Genomic DNA, 16,598 nt, shown 5'->3' with positions numbered 1-16,598 from the left:
GCAGTCAGAAATGCCCATGTGCCTGGCTGTTTCTCAGCTATCAAAGCCAAACAGATTAAGGTAACAGTGATCTCATGAAGAATTCATCTGTGACAGGTATCGGATTGTGATATCTCATGCTGTTAAGGGTTTAGTTGAAGGGTGTTACTCTGGCAAAACTGCCCCAGTGTGCTTCCTCAGCCTGCGCTTCTGCAATCACTTGGAGCAGGTATAAACTGACAGTGTTGCTGAGCAGGAGGATTCACCTGCCATTCTTTCCTGCCATCTCTTCTGTGGGGAGCAGCCTGCATTGTGCAGCTGCATGTAAAGGAGGAGACTGGGGACCTGACCCAGGATAAAACTATGTAGGCAGGAAAAGAAAACAAAACAATGTGTTTTAGCCTGCGTCAGTTCTCAAGCCTTCATTGCATACAGATATGCAAGTGGTTGTGTCAGCCCTGTAGAGGGTGTGTGTACAAGCAGCTCAGCGTTAGGGACAACCGGACAGTCTCTCTTAGCAGCATTGACCTGTTACACCAGATTTAGGCTAATATGCTGCAAAGTGTTTTTTAAGTTTATGTCCACTGTCATCAGTGGTCACTGATGTGACTCTTTGCAGGGGTCTAAGCACGTGTTCTCTTGCTTGTGCTGGTATAGTGCAGGGTGGTTTTTGCACGCTGTTCTTGCTGTTAAGAGAAATACCCACATAACCATTGCCTAAAGCTTCAGTTTGGGTACTGGGCTTGAGGCAATACTGCCATGAGCCCAGAAAGTGAGAACTTGGGTGCTACTTGGCAGGGAGTCTGAATAGGAGATTGCTGACGCATTGAAGGCATCTCGCTCCAGTGGAGTCCTGTTTGATAGGATATAAAAGCATGGTTTCAAATGTGCCTTATTTTGAGGGTGGCTGAAAGTGGGATGACCTTAAAAGCTCCCTGGCAATCCTTTTGCCTGACTTTGCTAGAAGACTTTGAAAGCCCAAAAGCTTTTTCATGTTGCTGCTTTAGTGATTAATTAGGTCATCACTTTGTGTCTTAATTACAGTGACATTTTTCTTCTCATTAGTTGGATTATGGAAAGTTTTTGAGTCTGTGTGGGATGGGAAGTAATGCAACCTTTGTGGCCAAGGGAAGGATGATTTCAAACTTTAGAACACTGAATTTCAATGATGGCTTTGGCTACTGTGAAAAAATGCTTCTATCTACTATAGAAAATGTAGCTGGTTAAATACTTTGAGGGCAGGATAAATGCCTTTTATTCTAAAAAAAACTCGTGATGTTGCCCACACTTTGGATGAAGAATTTTAAACTGGATCGTTCTTCCAGAAGGTTGTGTGTTAATTAATGTAAAGCCCTTGCTGCTGACAGAGGGGCGTGAATATGATATACTTTATATGATGTCCTTCATGGGGTGTCTGAAAAGGCTTAACAGGGAGCCTCTTAAACAGGGCAGTGTACATGAACAAAGGCCAATTGCTTCTACTTACACTTTTTTGTAATTATTTGATGTCCTCCTTATAACTTTGCAACACTGCTTTGGAACCTGAGCTTGACATTAACTTTTTATGGACATTGAGATGAGCTTGTCTGAGGCAGACATTCCCTCCTAAACTCAGAAAGCAATAGGTCTGCCATACGTTGTTCTTGATTCCTTTGTTCATTAGCGTTTGAAAGCTGTGGTTGCTTTGAGGCTAGCCATGTGTGGTATCTTGAGCCTTGCTGAAGGAGCAGGCTGTCCAATTCTCACTGGATAGCACCTATTTTTCTTCCTTGTTTGGTGGCTTCCACTCTCAGCATAAACTTCTGTCAGAAATGGAGAGCCACAAGACAAGACTGCTCCAAGATCTCATGTTTGGCTGGGAAATAAAGTAAGTCAGACTGCAGTAAGGGAGGTTCTTCCCAAATTCTTCTCAACATGGGTGATCCAATACTGGAACAGATTACTCAGGGAGGTTGTGCAGTCTCCATCCTTGGAGTTATTCAGATCTTGCCTGAACACAGCTGAGAGCAAACTGGCCTAACTGGCCCTATGCTGAGTATAAAGTTGGACCACATAACCTCCAAAGGTCCTTTCCAACCTAACCCATTTGATTTTTAGAGAGCAGTCTCTTCACTGCACGGTCAAATGGTAAAAGAAGCAAGAAGGCTTGTTTTCTTTGAGTGCACTGTGCTATATGTTAACTCTGGGTCCAATCGCTAAAGATGCAGAGTCGAGCACCTATTTAAATCAGTGGGAGCTTGTTTTGGCATCTATTTTCTTTCTCTGAAAGATCAGTATAAAGGTAAAAACTAGAGGACTCGCAGTATGTGTTGCTGCAGATGCCCAGTATTGTCTGCTGTCTGTGAACTTACCAGTAAATTGGATCCTGCTGATGAGATCCAACTATGCAACTCAGTCATTTGTGAGAAGAAACTATTCTCAGTGTGATTAATGCTGTGGTTTATGATGGGGACAGAAAGCGCTTCTTTGAATAATGCCTATAAATGGCATATTCCCCCGTGTGTATGTTTAAAGGAAGAATCTATGGTTATATGAAATTGAGGGCATTTAAGAGGCATTTAATGACAAGTGAAAATGATAGCTAGGGTAGATTAATTGTTAAATGAATTGTGCCTGCACTTCCTGTCATTTTAATGTAGTATCGGTCTGCTTGTAAGTATGATGTTATAGAGCAGGAAGGCATCAGGAAACAATACTGTGTACTTAGGTTCAGGTCAGAGGAGTTTAAAGGCTTAGCCATCAGGAGTTTTTCTCAAGTGTAGCCATTTTTTTGCTGTGGGTTGTTCCCCCCCCACCCCGAGTATCAAAATCTGTATTTTGATTAATTTTGCTTTTATAAGTTTTTCACCATGCTTTTTTTGACAGTGAAGTAAAGTAAAGCAATATTTTCTCATAATCAGTTTAATATGAGTTTTGTTTTAACTGTTTTTGGAATGAGACGATACTAACTGAACTTGGTCTGGAACATAGCTCATGGATTATTTTTTTTTTTTTCATTGCACTTTATCTCCTGGACTATTTATTTAACTTTGATTTGGCATGGGGCTACTTTACATTCATGCCTTCAATCTGAGTGGAGCATAAGGGAAATTATCAGGATGGAAGAGGACTGAAAGCAGCCAGGCATATACGTCTCATCCTGTCACTACTCTGAAGAAATCTGTCTTTTGAATTGATTCAGAGCAGCAGTGGGGCAGTAGGGCACTGGCAGAAGCTGTATGTCCCTAGCAAGCTTTTTTTACACATGGCCCATAGCCTCACCTGAGTTGAGTGAATTTTGTGTGGTTTCTAGGTGAAGTGAAATGTTGCCACATATCTTTTGGTAAAGTTTAGTGGTCCCTGTTAAGACTTAGATGCACTGAATGGTTCTTAAGGGCCCTTTTTTCTGTCTGATAACACTTTTTTATTTTTTACAGCATTTGCTGTGTTTGGAGGGGAGTCGGTTTGGGCCCAAGGATACCTAGAGGATGTGAGCTTTGATTGCTTTCAGCCTGCTAATCTTCATGATCCAAACTGTGCACTCAAGCAGAACAATAATGCCCTCTACACAGTAAGACAGGGAAATACTCAACAGAAAGCCTTTCCTAGGAAGAGAGGAGGCCTTCAAATTCATCTTCTAGGAAAATAAACTTGGATGTGGACAGGTGCAGACACAAGCAACAAGAATCATTATTCTTGCGAAGGATGCTTGGTGCATGCTTTGCCCAGTCCAGCAAAGTGAAAACTAGTGGTTACTAATGTAGTGGGAGACAGAAGCGACATAGAACAGCTTCTGAAGCTGAAGGGCAGTTTGTAATGTGAACAAATGGGCAGGGAGTATCATGAATAAATAAAACTTGGAAGTGAAAGGACTTCCAACATTAAAAGCACTGAGGGTCTGGGGCAGTCTTGTGATCAGTTAGAACGATGCAATCTAAACTGATCTAATTCCATTTAAAGCTAGTCAGGGAAGGATTACCTTGTAGCTGAGAATATGAGAGGATGGAGAAAGCCAGAAGCCCAGACTTGCACCAGGAGGAACCCGGGTAAGAGATGCCTGCTGAGGTTCTCAATGAGCAAGGGTTGGTTTTTTTTGTTGTTTTGTTTTTTTTTTTTAATTCCCCTCGCCCCCATCAGTAATGTTATCAGCTCCAGAGCATTACGGAGATGGGTCAGATCAGGTTGATCAGTGGATTAGGACTTGATTCAAAGAGTCTGGTAAATACCATTGTAGTGTTTTTTAAAGTATAAGGCTTGTAAAAACTTGTAGCTGCTTTTTGTAAGTTATTTGCTTCTTGCATCAATGATTCAGAACCTATTAGTGTTAATAGGCTAGCTGGTTCAAAAAGACTGATGCCACTCCCTCCTGTCAGTCAGGGATCACTTCTCCAGTAAAGGAAGACAGTAAATGTCTTCTGTAAAATTCAGGGGCTGGCTAACAAATTGCAGTTTAGAATACATTACAGATGATGAATGTGATCTCCTTAAAGGGAAAACTATTCGTTTGACTTAGTGCTCTTACGATTAATTGCTTGCCAGATTAAATTGCTCCATAAAACGCATGCTACTTTATTCGATCTCTTCATGATGAGATTAGCTAGGCCATGCTGGTTCTTTGTATGTTAATTACAATGGTATTTTCTTCTTCAATTTAATTATTAAATTGTTTAGCACAGCATGCTTTCTCCTAGCCTCAGGAAAGATGTCTGTATTTTTCTTTTGACCACTGTTTTATAATCTTACTGACGTTTTTCCAGAAATATTCTGGGTTTCCTTTATAGAAGTATCACACACTGTAGAGGATACATTCTGAGATTTTTCTGTGTTTTCTTTGGTGTGCTGCTGAAACACAGGAATGGTACTAGCCTTGCACAGGTTCACCATGCGACAGTCTAGGACGAGGAACGTCGAACTGAAGCTGTGGAGGCAAATTTCCAGAGTTGCCACCCAAACTGGAATTTATCCGGGTACTGAAGCTCCGCTTTCTGCTTCTGTTGAAAAGTGTAAACCTCACCGAGTGGTCAGGATGTTTGCTTTTTGTCTCACCTGAAAAATCAACGCTATAGCAGTTCAGTATTCTCTATGCTGCCGAAGTTTCAGGGCAGATTTGGAGGGAAGAACCACATGTGCTTTCCTTGTTCTTGGAGGCCTTCTCTGTACTTGCTGACCATACCCAAGACTGGTTTTGTTTTGTTTTGGGTTTTTTTTTTTTGAAACACAAGCAGGTGAACAGCACCAGAATTGTGGTAACAGCCTAAAATTATTGAAGGAGGCCAACAGTAAATAATTTAAGGAAAATTTAAGAAAAAGCTATTTTAAGTTCTCATTATAAAACTTGCCTCAATCTTTAGGATATTAGTTCATTCTCCCTTCATCAGTCAGGGACTCGACTACATCTGCAACTGCCCTCCACACGCATGCACAAATAACCCCTATCCTGTTGCAACACTAAGCCTGGGATTTGCATATAACCTAATGTTCCCACAGCAACATTACAGTGGCTCTATTGTAAAGTTGTTGACTTTCTTTATTTTCTTTCTTTCTTTTTTTTTTTACTGTTTATGCTGCTATACCACTCTAGATGAAATACTTAATATGCACAACTAAACTGCTAGTTGTAGTGTTTAAAACCATTCAGGTCTAAAGTGGAGCTTGTCTCTTACCCAGCTGTAATTTCTTTTATTTGCTTCTCAACCCCTCTCTCTCAGTAAATAGTGTATTATCTTCTATTGGAATTCATTCCCAAAGGTAAGGCAAGTTTTTGTATTAACTAACCTAGTCTTTCATTTGCTGTGTATCCAGAGCTTAGAAAATTCAAAAAGGTGTAGCAGAACTAGGAAAGTTTCAGAAAGGGGCAGCAAGAATGGCTGAAGGTACGGAACCAGATGTGTTATGAAGAACACTTATATACATGATGAGTCTTCAGGCTGGAAGAGAGATGGCAGAGAATATACAAAAGTTTGTAAAAAATATTAAATGTCATAGAGAAGATGAAGAGGAGCTACAAGAAGAAGATGCATCAGAAGATCAGATAAGCTCAAACCCAAGAGATATTGCTTCTTGCAAAACTTAGTTAAGCTCTGGAATACCTAAAAGGTTATGTGAATTTAAAGCAATGATTATACAAATTAATGGAAGAGAATTCCATCATGGGTTACTGATCGTACAGATATTACCTTTGCCTCATTTACATCTTGAACTGCATGTTGGCTGGAAGTAAGAGTTCTTTCTGGGGCAGTATCATTTTGTTCTCGTCTGCTTTTATACCGTTACCTGAGCTCCAATTTCTAGACACTTTTGAAGTCGGGACACTGAGCTGGCCTTTGCTACCTGACTCAGTATGGCAGTTTTTAATATTTACATAAATTTTATCTGTCAGCAGCTTCTCAGGAATCAGCTATTTGCTTTGTAAGCCGCTACCAAGGGTAAGGCAACATGCCAGCATGCCCATCCCACTGCTTTCAGGATTGAAGGCTTACAGTTTACTTACAGTCACCCATCTAGGTTATACATGTCGTTTGTTACATCTGTCACTAGTTTCAAGTGGAGAAGGCAGAATTCCCATGTTAGGTGTCTGTAAGGGTTCATTGTTATGTGAAGGAGTCTCTTAACTACATTTTGACCCACATCAGCTTTGTATACAGAAGAGAAGGCCTCCAAGCCTCTCTGTGGCTTTCTGCTGCTGCTTGCACATGCACAGGAAATATTGTCCTTGTTAACTTAGACGAGGGATGTCTAAGGAAGAAGGCTATGCTTTCCTATGAGCTGGTCTCCTGTCTAGCAGCCTTTTGCTCTTTTCTGGGGGTGGCAGAGAAGCGTGTAATTTTCTGGAGCACTGGTGGAGAGAAGAGTAGAATGATGAACCATGCAACATTTTTCTTCCCTCATGATTTTACTTTAGAATTTCAGGCATTATATTCACTGTTCCTTTTTTCTCCAGAAAGAACTCATGGAGAGCTGTCAGGATCACGAACTCATAAATCTCATGAAAGCAAAACCCGTGCCAGCTGAGCAGGGCATGATTTTAATTAAGACTAACAGGATTTTTTATCTTTTTTTTCTTTCTTGCTAGCCCTGATTCAAATATAACGGTTGGGAAGAAAGGTCTTCATAAGTTCAGTAGCCTATTGTTTGTCAGCTAAAGAAGGCTGAGTTGGTGGGACCTTTTGAGACTTCTTTGATTTAAAAAAAATAAAAAATTAAAGGCCCTAGGTTTTTTTTTATTTGGTTAAGGGGACAAATCTTTTTACTGAACCTTTGTAGAGCAAGGAATTGAACAGGGACGTAATCTGTTTTTTCTGTTGCAGGTTACTGTTCTAAAGGAAGTTCATGTTGGATAATTTATCATTAATTCCTTTTTCCTTCTGGCTACTGCAGATCCCCGTGCACTGCTCTATAAATAGATGTTTAAAAGGTTCTTTTGCCAAAATCTCTGAAGACAAACTTCGATTTCACTAAATAAAAAAAAAACTCTCATCAATTCTCAGTGCACAAGTTAGATGGGTTGGGAAAACAAACAGATCAGGGTGGGAGATCTCTGCTGTAAGTGCCTCAAATAATGATCAGTTCTTTGTGAAGAGCATTTATCTATGAAGACCAGCTGAGGTGAATTAAAAGAGCATTATCTGGAAACAGGCAGATGTGAAGCCATATATCTTACTGTCATCTGCCGTCCCATGTTGGCCCAGCTGTGGGCTATATCTGCATGGAGGTGGGGAGGGTCTTTCCCTCACTGAGGAACTAAGGCTTTGTGGCTCCAGCTGGTTCTCCTACCCAGTGCTGGTCTTGCAGGCCAGTTCTGCCCCTCTATCTGTGCTGCCTACAGCAAGCACCAACACAGCGGAGACTGAGAAGTGTCTCCTTTGGAGTACACTGCTGACCTGAGTGGCAAACTGAATTTGCCTCCCATCCGTTTCTTCCCCAGTCCATGGTGCCTCTGACAGGGAAAGCCATCTGTGTTACAGCCTTTTTATCTTAGCTTGGGGAGGGAAATGAAACAGAGCTATCGTATTGCTTGCAGTCTGATGTTGCGAAGCAGTTTAAGTGACCTATTGCATGCAAACCTAGCCCTGACTGTTTAGCTTCTAAATGAAGCAGGTACAGTACTCATTGAAAGGTTGGGTGCAGAGGGTGCCTCTAATTCTTGACTTTCTAAGCAAACCTTTCCTTCTGTGTTACCAGTTATTCAGTTGAAAGAGTTTGCTCAGTGTGGAATGATGCTGCTGTGGAACCCTACTAAGGCCCCATCTGCTAAGAGCTTGTATTGATTTGTGTCTTAGTTTATAAAAGCCTTCAATTCTCCTTGTGTAAATGCCATAAATAATGCAGATGTACTAGACGAAATGTGCTGAGGAACATCCCAGAAATCATTTTGGTCTGGGTTGAACTGAGCTAATCTAATCATGGTTGGGAGTTTCTCAATAGCTGTGAAGAAAAAAGTATATTGTCTTATTCTAGCTTAATGTATTAGCCAATACACAGGGGTAGGAAGATAGGTATTTTAAAGTGGTAATCAACTTTATAAAACAAGAGCTTTTAATGTTAAAATATTACAAAGCTTCATCTGAAACTAGTTGTAAATCATATATATACACATACAGTGGAAATACAGTAAAATCCAGTCCTGCACCTGTGATTTATCTGCATAATCCTCGCATTTGTATGCCTCTTTGTCAGAAGGACTGCAGTACTTCAGAGGCTATATGTATATATATTAAATAAATCATTTTGCCCACTCATAGCAAGCAGCCATTTTGTGCTAGCAACATTGCAGAATGCATTTTAGTAGGGGACATTGATGAATAATTTGTCCTTTTGAGATACCATGGGCTTTAGGGCACCAAAATATATTTCAGGTTGGACTAGGTCCAGATCTGTATGAGAACTCCTTGGCAGTCTTGTAGAAAGTATATGGGAGTTTTAGAGGTGACCTGTTTTTAGAAATTTAATTGGATTTTTGCTCTATTTTATGTCAGTTACGTGTAAAGAAAGCAAAAAGTTAAAGGGATGTGGTATTTGTTAGATTGCTCCGTTAGAAATATCCAGCATATCAAGGCTGATTTTTCTTCAAAGTGGTCTGTGGTCATGGCAGCTTGGGTTCTTCTCTGCATTGGAGAGATCAACTGATGGACAGTGGTTCCTGCAGAGGAGAGAGAATGCATTTGTATGCTCATAAATTCATTCTAATCAATGTTTCCCTGGCAGTTACTTGATGTTAGTTACCACAGTTGCAAGATGAAGAATGTGTTTACATGCTGTTAGCATTGTTAATTGAGAGGAAACATGGATACAGCCTATCTTCAGAGCTGAGACTTGTCTTCCTGTCACTTTTCTGCACTTGATGGCCCCAAAACTGCTGATGTGATCAAATAGCACATTGCAGGCTACAGCTATAAGACAATTTCAGAACTCATTAGTTGTGTTTCAGATCGTTTAGTGTCAAGCGCTTTGCCTTGGCTAAAGCAGACAAACCACATGAACCAGGCTGCCCATCGGCAGAGAGTTTGTAGAAATTTGGGGTCATATGTCAGCATTCATTACCAAAGGAACTCCAGGTGCCCAGAGGAACTCGGAGAGCTCTTGAACATCAGCGCAGGGGGAGACTTCGGAAGTCATCGAGATTGCCGCTGGTCAGACTTGGCTTTAAATTTTCCCTGTTGGTTCTCCAAGTATTGTTTGCTGGCATGCATACATTATAGCTCATCTGCACAACTGGAAAACTTGTGACAGTAGAGAGAAGAGGTATTTAAGAACCTTTGTATGTTAGTGTTATAGCAGAGATTACTGAAGTTCTATGGACATGTGAAACTCGTAGTGTTTCTTTTGGAGCTAGCAGCGTGCATTAATAACAATGCTGCAGATTCCTAGAATAAGTGACGTAACAAAGCACTTGTCATGGAGCATCCCCAGAAGGAAAGGATGTCGAGGGTGCACTTTCTTAGGTGACGAGTATGAAAATAGTGCTACGTGGTAAGTTTTTAAGTGATCAGAAAAGGCAAGAATTTCTCATAAATTTTGCAAGTTACTGGAAGACTGGCAGAAGGTTAAATCATGAAGTAGATGAGGCAGTGTGATCTGAATTGCTTTTTAACCTGTCAGGCAGTGCAGTTCATGGAAAAGCAAGCACCAGTCTGCAAAAGGGGGCTGTATCTTGAAAAGCAGTGACTCAAGAAGCATTGACTGGCAGCTTTACTCTAGGTCTCTCGTGAAATGTTCAGCTAAAAAGGATTATTTGACCCTTGCAATATTAGCAGGAGCAGGAAAGAGCTTTTACAATCATATATATTTTGCAATTTTGTCTGGTGTCTGTTTCAAGAAGTATATTGAAAAACTAGAGAAAGGACAGAGAAGCCTCAGTTATGAGAGGCTAGTAAAAATGCTTTCAAGATTTCAGTCTCTTAATCTCTTTAAAACAAAACCTGAGGTATGCTCTTTAGAGTGTTCGAGCATCTTTGAGAAGACAAAATGCCAAAACAGAAAAGGAATGTAAGGCTACACACTGAAACCAAATTGAAACTGCAAATTAGGTACCCATTTTTAATAGGTAATTAACCATTGTAGTAAAAAACAGAAGGGATTGGTTTTCTTCCCCTCTTCATATCTGAAAGGAATACCTTTGTGAAAGATGCTCTAGATAGCTACTGGCATGAGACTACACAGTGCAAGGATAGTGTTGAAAAATGCAACAGCCTATGATATACAGAAGTTCACATAAGCTGATCTACTCACTTGTAGTTTCATGAATCAGTTAAAGACTGTATCAAAGATCTCATTTTGCATTTAGAACTTAACAAATTCGCTCTGGATTCCTGTGCTTCAGGCTTGTATTTTTGCATTGGGAGAATTCTCCTCCTGTACATCAGCCTTAGACCTACTGAAATTTATCCATGCAGCAATTAAACAGAAGGCCTGTCCTGAGACTTATTTTGAGCAGTTGTTGCTCTTAAGACCACGGGACAGAGGCGAGATTCAAGATGTCAGTGGGCTGCAAGCTTTTCATTTTTCTGCAGTTTGCGGTTACCATCATGGCTATGCTCAGTGAGTATGAGCCAGGATGGAGGCGTTGTGCTGCAAGGAATTGTGGAGAAATCATTCACTAGCTTAACCTTCTGCTAAAAATATCATGTTTGTAATTTATATTTTCAGCCATACATGTTTCAGTTTTTGTATGGGAGCAGGGATTTTGCCCATTGTGTTTCAGAACGGCAAGAGCTTCATACTAAGTTGTAATAGCAAAAGAAAGCTAGAGTGCTTCAGAGATTCAGAGAGTCTATTTTTTAAGTCTATTTCTTGCTTAAACAAGTAAGTTTTTACTGAATAAGTTTTGCTCAGCCTTCCATGTTTAGTCATGGAATTAATGGACAGGAGCAGTAAATAATGCTGGGAATTGGCCTCAAACCCAGAGAAGGGTTAAATATGCTGTTTATTTCAGCAAAGTCTTCCCCCCCCTTCTTCAAAAGTGCATACCTATAGAGTAAGTGTTATTGTAGTGTTGGTGTTCTCAAACACTGTGATCTCGAGGATCCTTGAGTCTTTAGGTCAGGATGTCAAGACACCCTTTGACACAAGAAGTCCTGCTTATCAGCTTCAGGGTCTGCAGCCTGGCACTCCTGAGAGGCCTCTGTCTCCATGTGTGCAGGCACTCTGCAATTTGAACACGACTGGCGCTTCCTATAGCAACGCTTTATGCGTAAAGGTAGGGCAGGAACTGAATCTCAATGATGCCCACCATCAGGAGAAAGTAAACTGCGCTGAACTCTGCCCCAGTCGAGCGGGCTGCGGTGAATCCAGACTCCTGCTACAGCTGGAAGAGAATGTGACCTTTAGCAGCTAACTGTCTGACTGCGGTTTCCCTGAAATGGCTAAAAACACTTAAAAGCGATGGTACGATTGATGATATGTTAAAAACCATTTAAGGAAACAGGAAAGGCAGTCAATACTTGATACAGCTCTGTTACTGGGTTATGAAAAGCTGGTTTGAGGGAGGGTCTAAGAAAGCCCAGTACAGCCTCTTTTGGAGCTTTCGTTAGCTGCCCCAACATGTAACTGCAGAAAATCTATAGGGGCTACAGGTCTGTCTTTGCTCTTCTCATACCACCTCTTAATTCTGCCTGTTGAATAATGGCAGAGGTGTTTTGGGGCAGTAAGTCATTAAGGTTTGTTGACACTCAGGTTTGCCATTGCTGTTCAGGAGGTTAAGGACTCTGTTTACTCCTGCTCTCCTGTGCCACTTGTGTTGAAGGAGAGGTTCTTTGTTTCTCTGTTGGCTCTCCCTGTTCATCACTATGCAGAATGAAGCCTTAGAAGTCACCTGAATATTAATTTTTCAAGCTTTCTGAGAACTGTGGGAAGTAAAGGTCAGGGAAAGTATATTTGCTCCCATTAAGGCAGAATGGCGAATGTGCTGAGCAATGAACAGGCGTGCCAGCCTAGGATAATACGCCCCAAATTTGGTCCTGCTGTCAGCTCCTCTGGCCTCCTGCCAGGGGCCTATGGCCACATTTATCTTGCAGTGACTTGTTTGTACAGAGCAGTTGTACATCTCCTCTGAATGCAGAGATGCAGCATCTGAAGACTTAGAGATCCGTAGATCTTGAGCTGAGCTTCCTGCTCCGTGGCAAGAGGAGCCCTGCTAGAAAGGGGAGGTGAACAGTTAGTCCTGAGTGCCTCGTGGGTCTGCTGTGTGTATACGTGCACTGTGCAACGAAATACTCTGTGCTGGAGCCAGTGGGTTTAGTTTAGAGATAGCTTGGAAAGAACTCGGTTGTTCCAAACCACCATTTTCCTGAAGGTGAAGGCTGAAATCAAAACACTTTTCAATATTTGCCAATTCTTATTTTGAAATATCCTCACCTCAGGGTTTTTTTTAATAGTTGGATGCTTTCAACATGGAAGTTTGATTTGTCACAATTTTTCTCTGAAATCTTGGTATTTCAAAGTTGAACTGAAATCTTGAATTTTGTCCAAAGTTTTTCATCAATTCACATTAAGGATAAATATGAAATTTTAATGGAGAGGTTAAAGATATACAGTTTCATCTGGAATTTGAAACAAAGGCAGAGTTTTACATTTGAAATCCCTTATAAGAAAGGGATCTTCAACTTGGTTCTAATTTTGATTGTCTGTCTTGTTGAGTATCGCAGTCTGGCTTGTCTGTGAAGCCGAATATAGTTCTGCCCTTTAGATAGCATTCAGGTTTCTATTTTTTTTTTCTTTTTTGCTTTTTGTGGTGTTTTCTGTTTTTTTTTTTTTCTGGAGAGAGATTTATGCAGTTTTCTTTTTCATATAGTAAGCATGTTGCCAAGCCTTGGCGCTCTCAAACTGATAAGTGTCGTTGCTCATTAGCATCAAATGCCACAGCCCATATCACTTTTGCTCTGTTGCTCAGCTAGCACATGTTGGCTGTTAAAGCAGCAATTAATCCCTTTGATACTGAAGGGGTTCTGTAATCATCTGACCTGTTCTTTAAAATAATAACCAAAGTTCTCTAATGACTTGCATGGATTAATTCCTTTAGGAGTCTTGCAACAGACAAGGAAATTTTGCCGTGCAAGCTAACTTACACAGCACTGGAGAACTGGTGGCGAAGTACGCTTTTTAAATATAGTCAGGAAAATGATGACTTAAGCAAGTGCAGTGTGGGTGAAGGGAGAACAGGGCTTGGTAGGTGAACAGTAAGCAGCCTGATTGCTTTATGTTGCACTAACAGGTTTTCTGCTGCGTTTGACTAGTATTTTTGGAGCAAGATTTTTACAGCATTTTACCTAGCAATATATGCTGTATCAGTTAGGCTAGAGCAGTGTTTGATCTGGGTTAAATTGTCAGAAATTTCTGAGTGTGTGCCTATCAATAGTAAGTAATTATGCATATGCTCAGAATGAATGCTAGCCAAGGTAATAGAAGGCATGCGAATTTTTTTCCTCTTTAAACATGGGGGAATCTGCAGTATCACTCACAGAAACGTGCAGTAATTATTGGCAGGACCTGTACATGTGCTGAATGCCTTTTTTGTAAGATATGCCTGTTCCTCCATATTTCCCAAAATGCTTAAATTGAGCAGTTTTCCCTTCATAGTGTATGGCAGCACTGTTATCTCAAACATTTCTAGTGCTGAGATGATATTGTTAACAGTGGTTCGCAAGCAACACCAGGGAAGAGATCCTGGCCCCTTGTGTGCAGGCGGAAGAGTTTGCAGGAATAGGAATCAGCCCGCTGCAGTGAGTGGACCAGGAAAGAAATGTTGCTGTCAGTCTTTGAATGGAAGACCTAAAAGGAACTGAGGAAAAATCAAATATCTTAATACAAGTAGTCAGCACTGCCAGCACTGCATTTTTGCCAATGCAAGTGTAATAGTAAAATGAGAGTTCGAGATTTCAACACCCTTTTAATGCTTAGGATGTTTTGGTGTTTGCTAGAGCGATTCTGAATCACATAGAGTTTATAGGAATTAATGCAACCAAGTGTGGTGACTTCCTTTTTGGTATTAGTTATTTTGCAAATAGAAAGAGCACATTTGGCTCTTTACATCAGGTTTGCTTGTTTTTTCCTGCATTTTCATTTGATTATGGGTAACATTTTTTAATGTGGCCCCAGTTTTGGTTGCTGAAGTTGTGTGGTCTTCCCCATCTGCTGAGTGTCTACAAACCTTGTCAGCGACAACTGAACACATGGATGCTTTGTGTTTTTGTTTAAAAAAAAAAAAAAAAAAAGGAAGGGAGGTGATAAAACATAGTCTGGTTGCACAACTTGGAGGTTGGCCCAAGGTCTGGAAGGTTTAATTGGTGGTGCAGCTTAAGCTTCGCAGCTTAAGCTTCGCAAAGAAACTAGCTTGAACTATCCAAAGTTACTGCCCTGTTAGAACCGATGTACCTCTCCAGTGTGTAGTTGTGTATTAGCTATTATAAGGAAAAAGCAGGGACAAACCTTTAGCTCTCTTTTCATAGAGAAAAGTCCAAGCCTCCTTACTGCTTGCAGATCCTCTGTGCCACCCGTTTCATATCACATGTAACTGATTAAAAAATGTGGCTTTTTTTTTTTTGCATTATGTTTTCTTAAGAGCCTTGAAAAACACTTCAAAACTTTTAAAGCACAAAAGACATATCAGTAACAGAACACTGTAGGAGTCAGGCTTTTTCTTCGACTTGCTTGATAGGAAAACATCAGCAATTAACTTTGAAATGTTTGGTGCTCCACTGTTTCTTAGATTGGAGAACCATACTTCACTTTTGAAATAGAAAATGCATTTCACTGGCCTTGCTTTCAGTAGCACCCATACAAAGAATAGAGCAGAAAAAATAAATGTAGGTATAAATTACAAAACCAAAGTTTTGAGTGAGAGGTGAGCGCAGGTGGTATACGTCAGGTATGATGGTGGGTGAGAAGGGGGTGTGGGTAATTGAAAAGAAAATAATTTTCTCATCCTCTGTGTGACCTGGGAAAGTCTGCCCTCAAAGCATGCTGGATTTGTCCTTCAATGGCCAATTCAGCTGAATGTTTTTTGTCAAGATCTGACTGAAATTTGGCGCAGGATAAGGATGTGCAAAATAAAAGTAAAAAACAACAAACCCCAACACCGTTGAATTGATTCTGAAAACCCTTGGTGTAGGCATGTGATTTAAAAGTTTGCCACTTGTCAGTTGGGCTGTGATGAGTTGAGCCCCAGTTCTCATTTTTTCTGATGAACTATGAGCATATGTGCACAAGCTAGCTTAAGGTATGGCATTTTACTCTGCAGTCGCGATGGATTTAATACCAACCTGTTGTCAGTAACTCGGCTGATAACTTGTTCAACTGCAATAGATCACTTGCATCTGATCATCACCCCTTAGATACTGAGAAGTAGATTTGTGAGATCTCCAGATATTGGGATGGAGGGAGCTTGGCTTTCAGGGAGGCAGGTCTGGTTAAGGGAATTAAATCCGAAAGAAGATGGGTACACATGAAATACTTACAGCAAAGGAGTTAGATATCTATGACAAGATGAAGCTCTCCATTGGTCCGTAAACTAGACACGCTGTCTCAGGAAAACAGAATGTTAATCAACTATAGATCCTCCAGCCTTTCAGACATGAAATAAATATCATAACAAGAGTACCATTCATTTAGCTGTAATGGTGTTTGGCTCCACAGCTTTCCTTGGCACTGAAAACCAACTTCACCTTGTCCCAAATGATGTGTGAAGACATCTTTATTGAGGACATGGTATTCACTCAGGGGGGCGTGGAGTGTGTGTGTCATCAGAGTCCGTGCTTTAGCCTTGGCCCTGGATTTTGGAAGGCAAGGCATTGCTTTAGTTGCTTCCATCAGGCATTTCTCAGCAAATGTGATTCTCATTTGCACCTGTCTGATGAGAAAATAGTGTGAGGTTTGCAGCATCTTGTATTTTCAGAGGATTGGACCATAAATAACGGGTTTTGATCTGCATGGTAGCTGGTAGTTTCAGCAGTAGTCTGAAAGGTTAAGATTGTGAACTCCATTTAGACTTACGTGGTTGTGCAGGTACAGCCATAGCTGACACTTAGTGTAATTAAGTTAATTAAATAGCATTGTGGGACTCAACTTCATTTCCTGTGCGAAGTAGGTTTGACTGTAGTTGATTCTTGCTTAGGCAATGCTCCTTTCCCCTCCCTCACCCCCCTCCT

At 40.8% G+C, this 16,598-nt stretch overlaps 1 protein-coding gene across 2 annotated transcripts in view; it reads left to right on the top strand.

Moving 5' to 3' along the window:
• Nucleotides 1-16,598, top strand: part of LOC103916276 (chromosome unknown open reading frame, human C10orf76) — a 130,007-nt gene that overhangs the window by 69,521 nt on the left and 43,888 nt on the right. The window contains exon 24 of one of the 2 annotated variants that reach the window (XM_009323243.1): nucleotides 3,396-3,475. The exons of the other annotated variant lie outside the window; for it this stretch is intronic. Within the exon in view, the coding sequence (XP_009321518.1) occupies nucleotides 3,396-3,459 (64 nt within the window). The 3' untranslated portion in view covers nucleotides 3,460-3,475. Of the gene's footprint in view, nucleotides 1-3,395; nucleotides 3,476-16,598 lie in introns of those variants that run through there. 2 annotated transcript variants of the gene reach the window in all.

The sequence above is a fragment of the Pygoscelis adeliae genome, unplaced genomic scaffold (assembly GCF_000699105.1).
Source record: "Pygoscelis adeliae isolate BGI_AS28 unplaced genomic scaffold, ASM69910v1 Scaffold294, whole genome shotgun sequence".
Taxonomy (NCBI): Eukaryota; Metazoa; Chordata; class Aves; order Sphenisciformes; family Spheniscidae; genus Pygoscelis; species Pygoscelis adeliae.
This window is presented reverse-complemented; position numbering and strand designations above follow the sequence as displayed.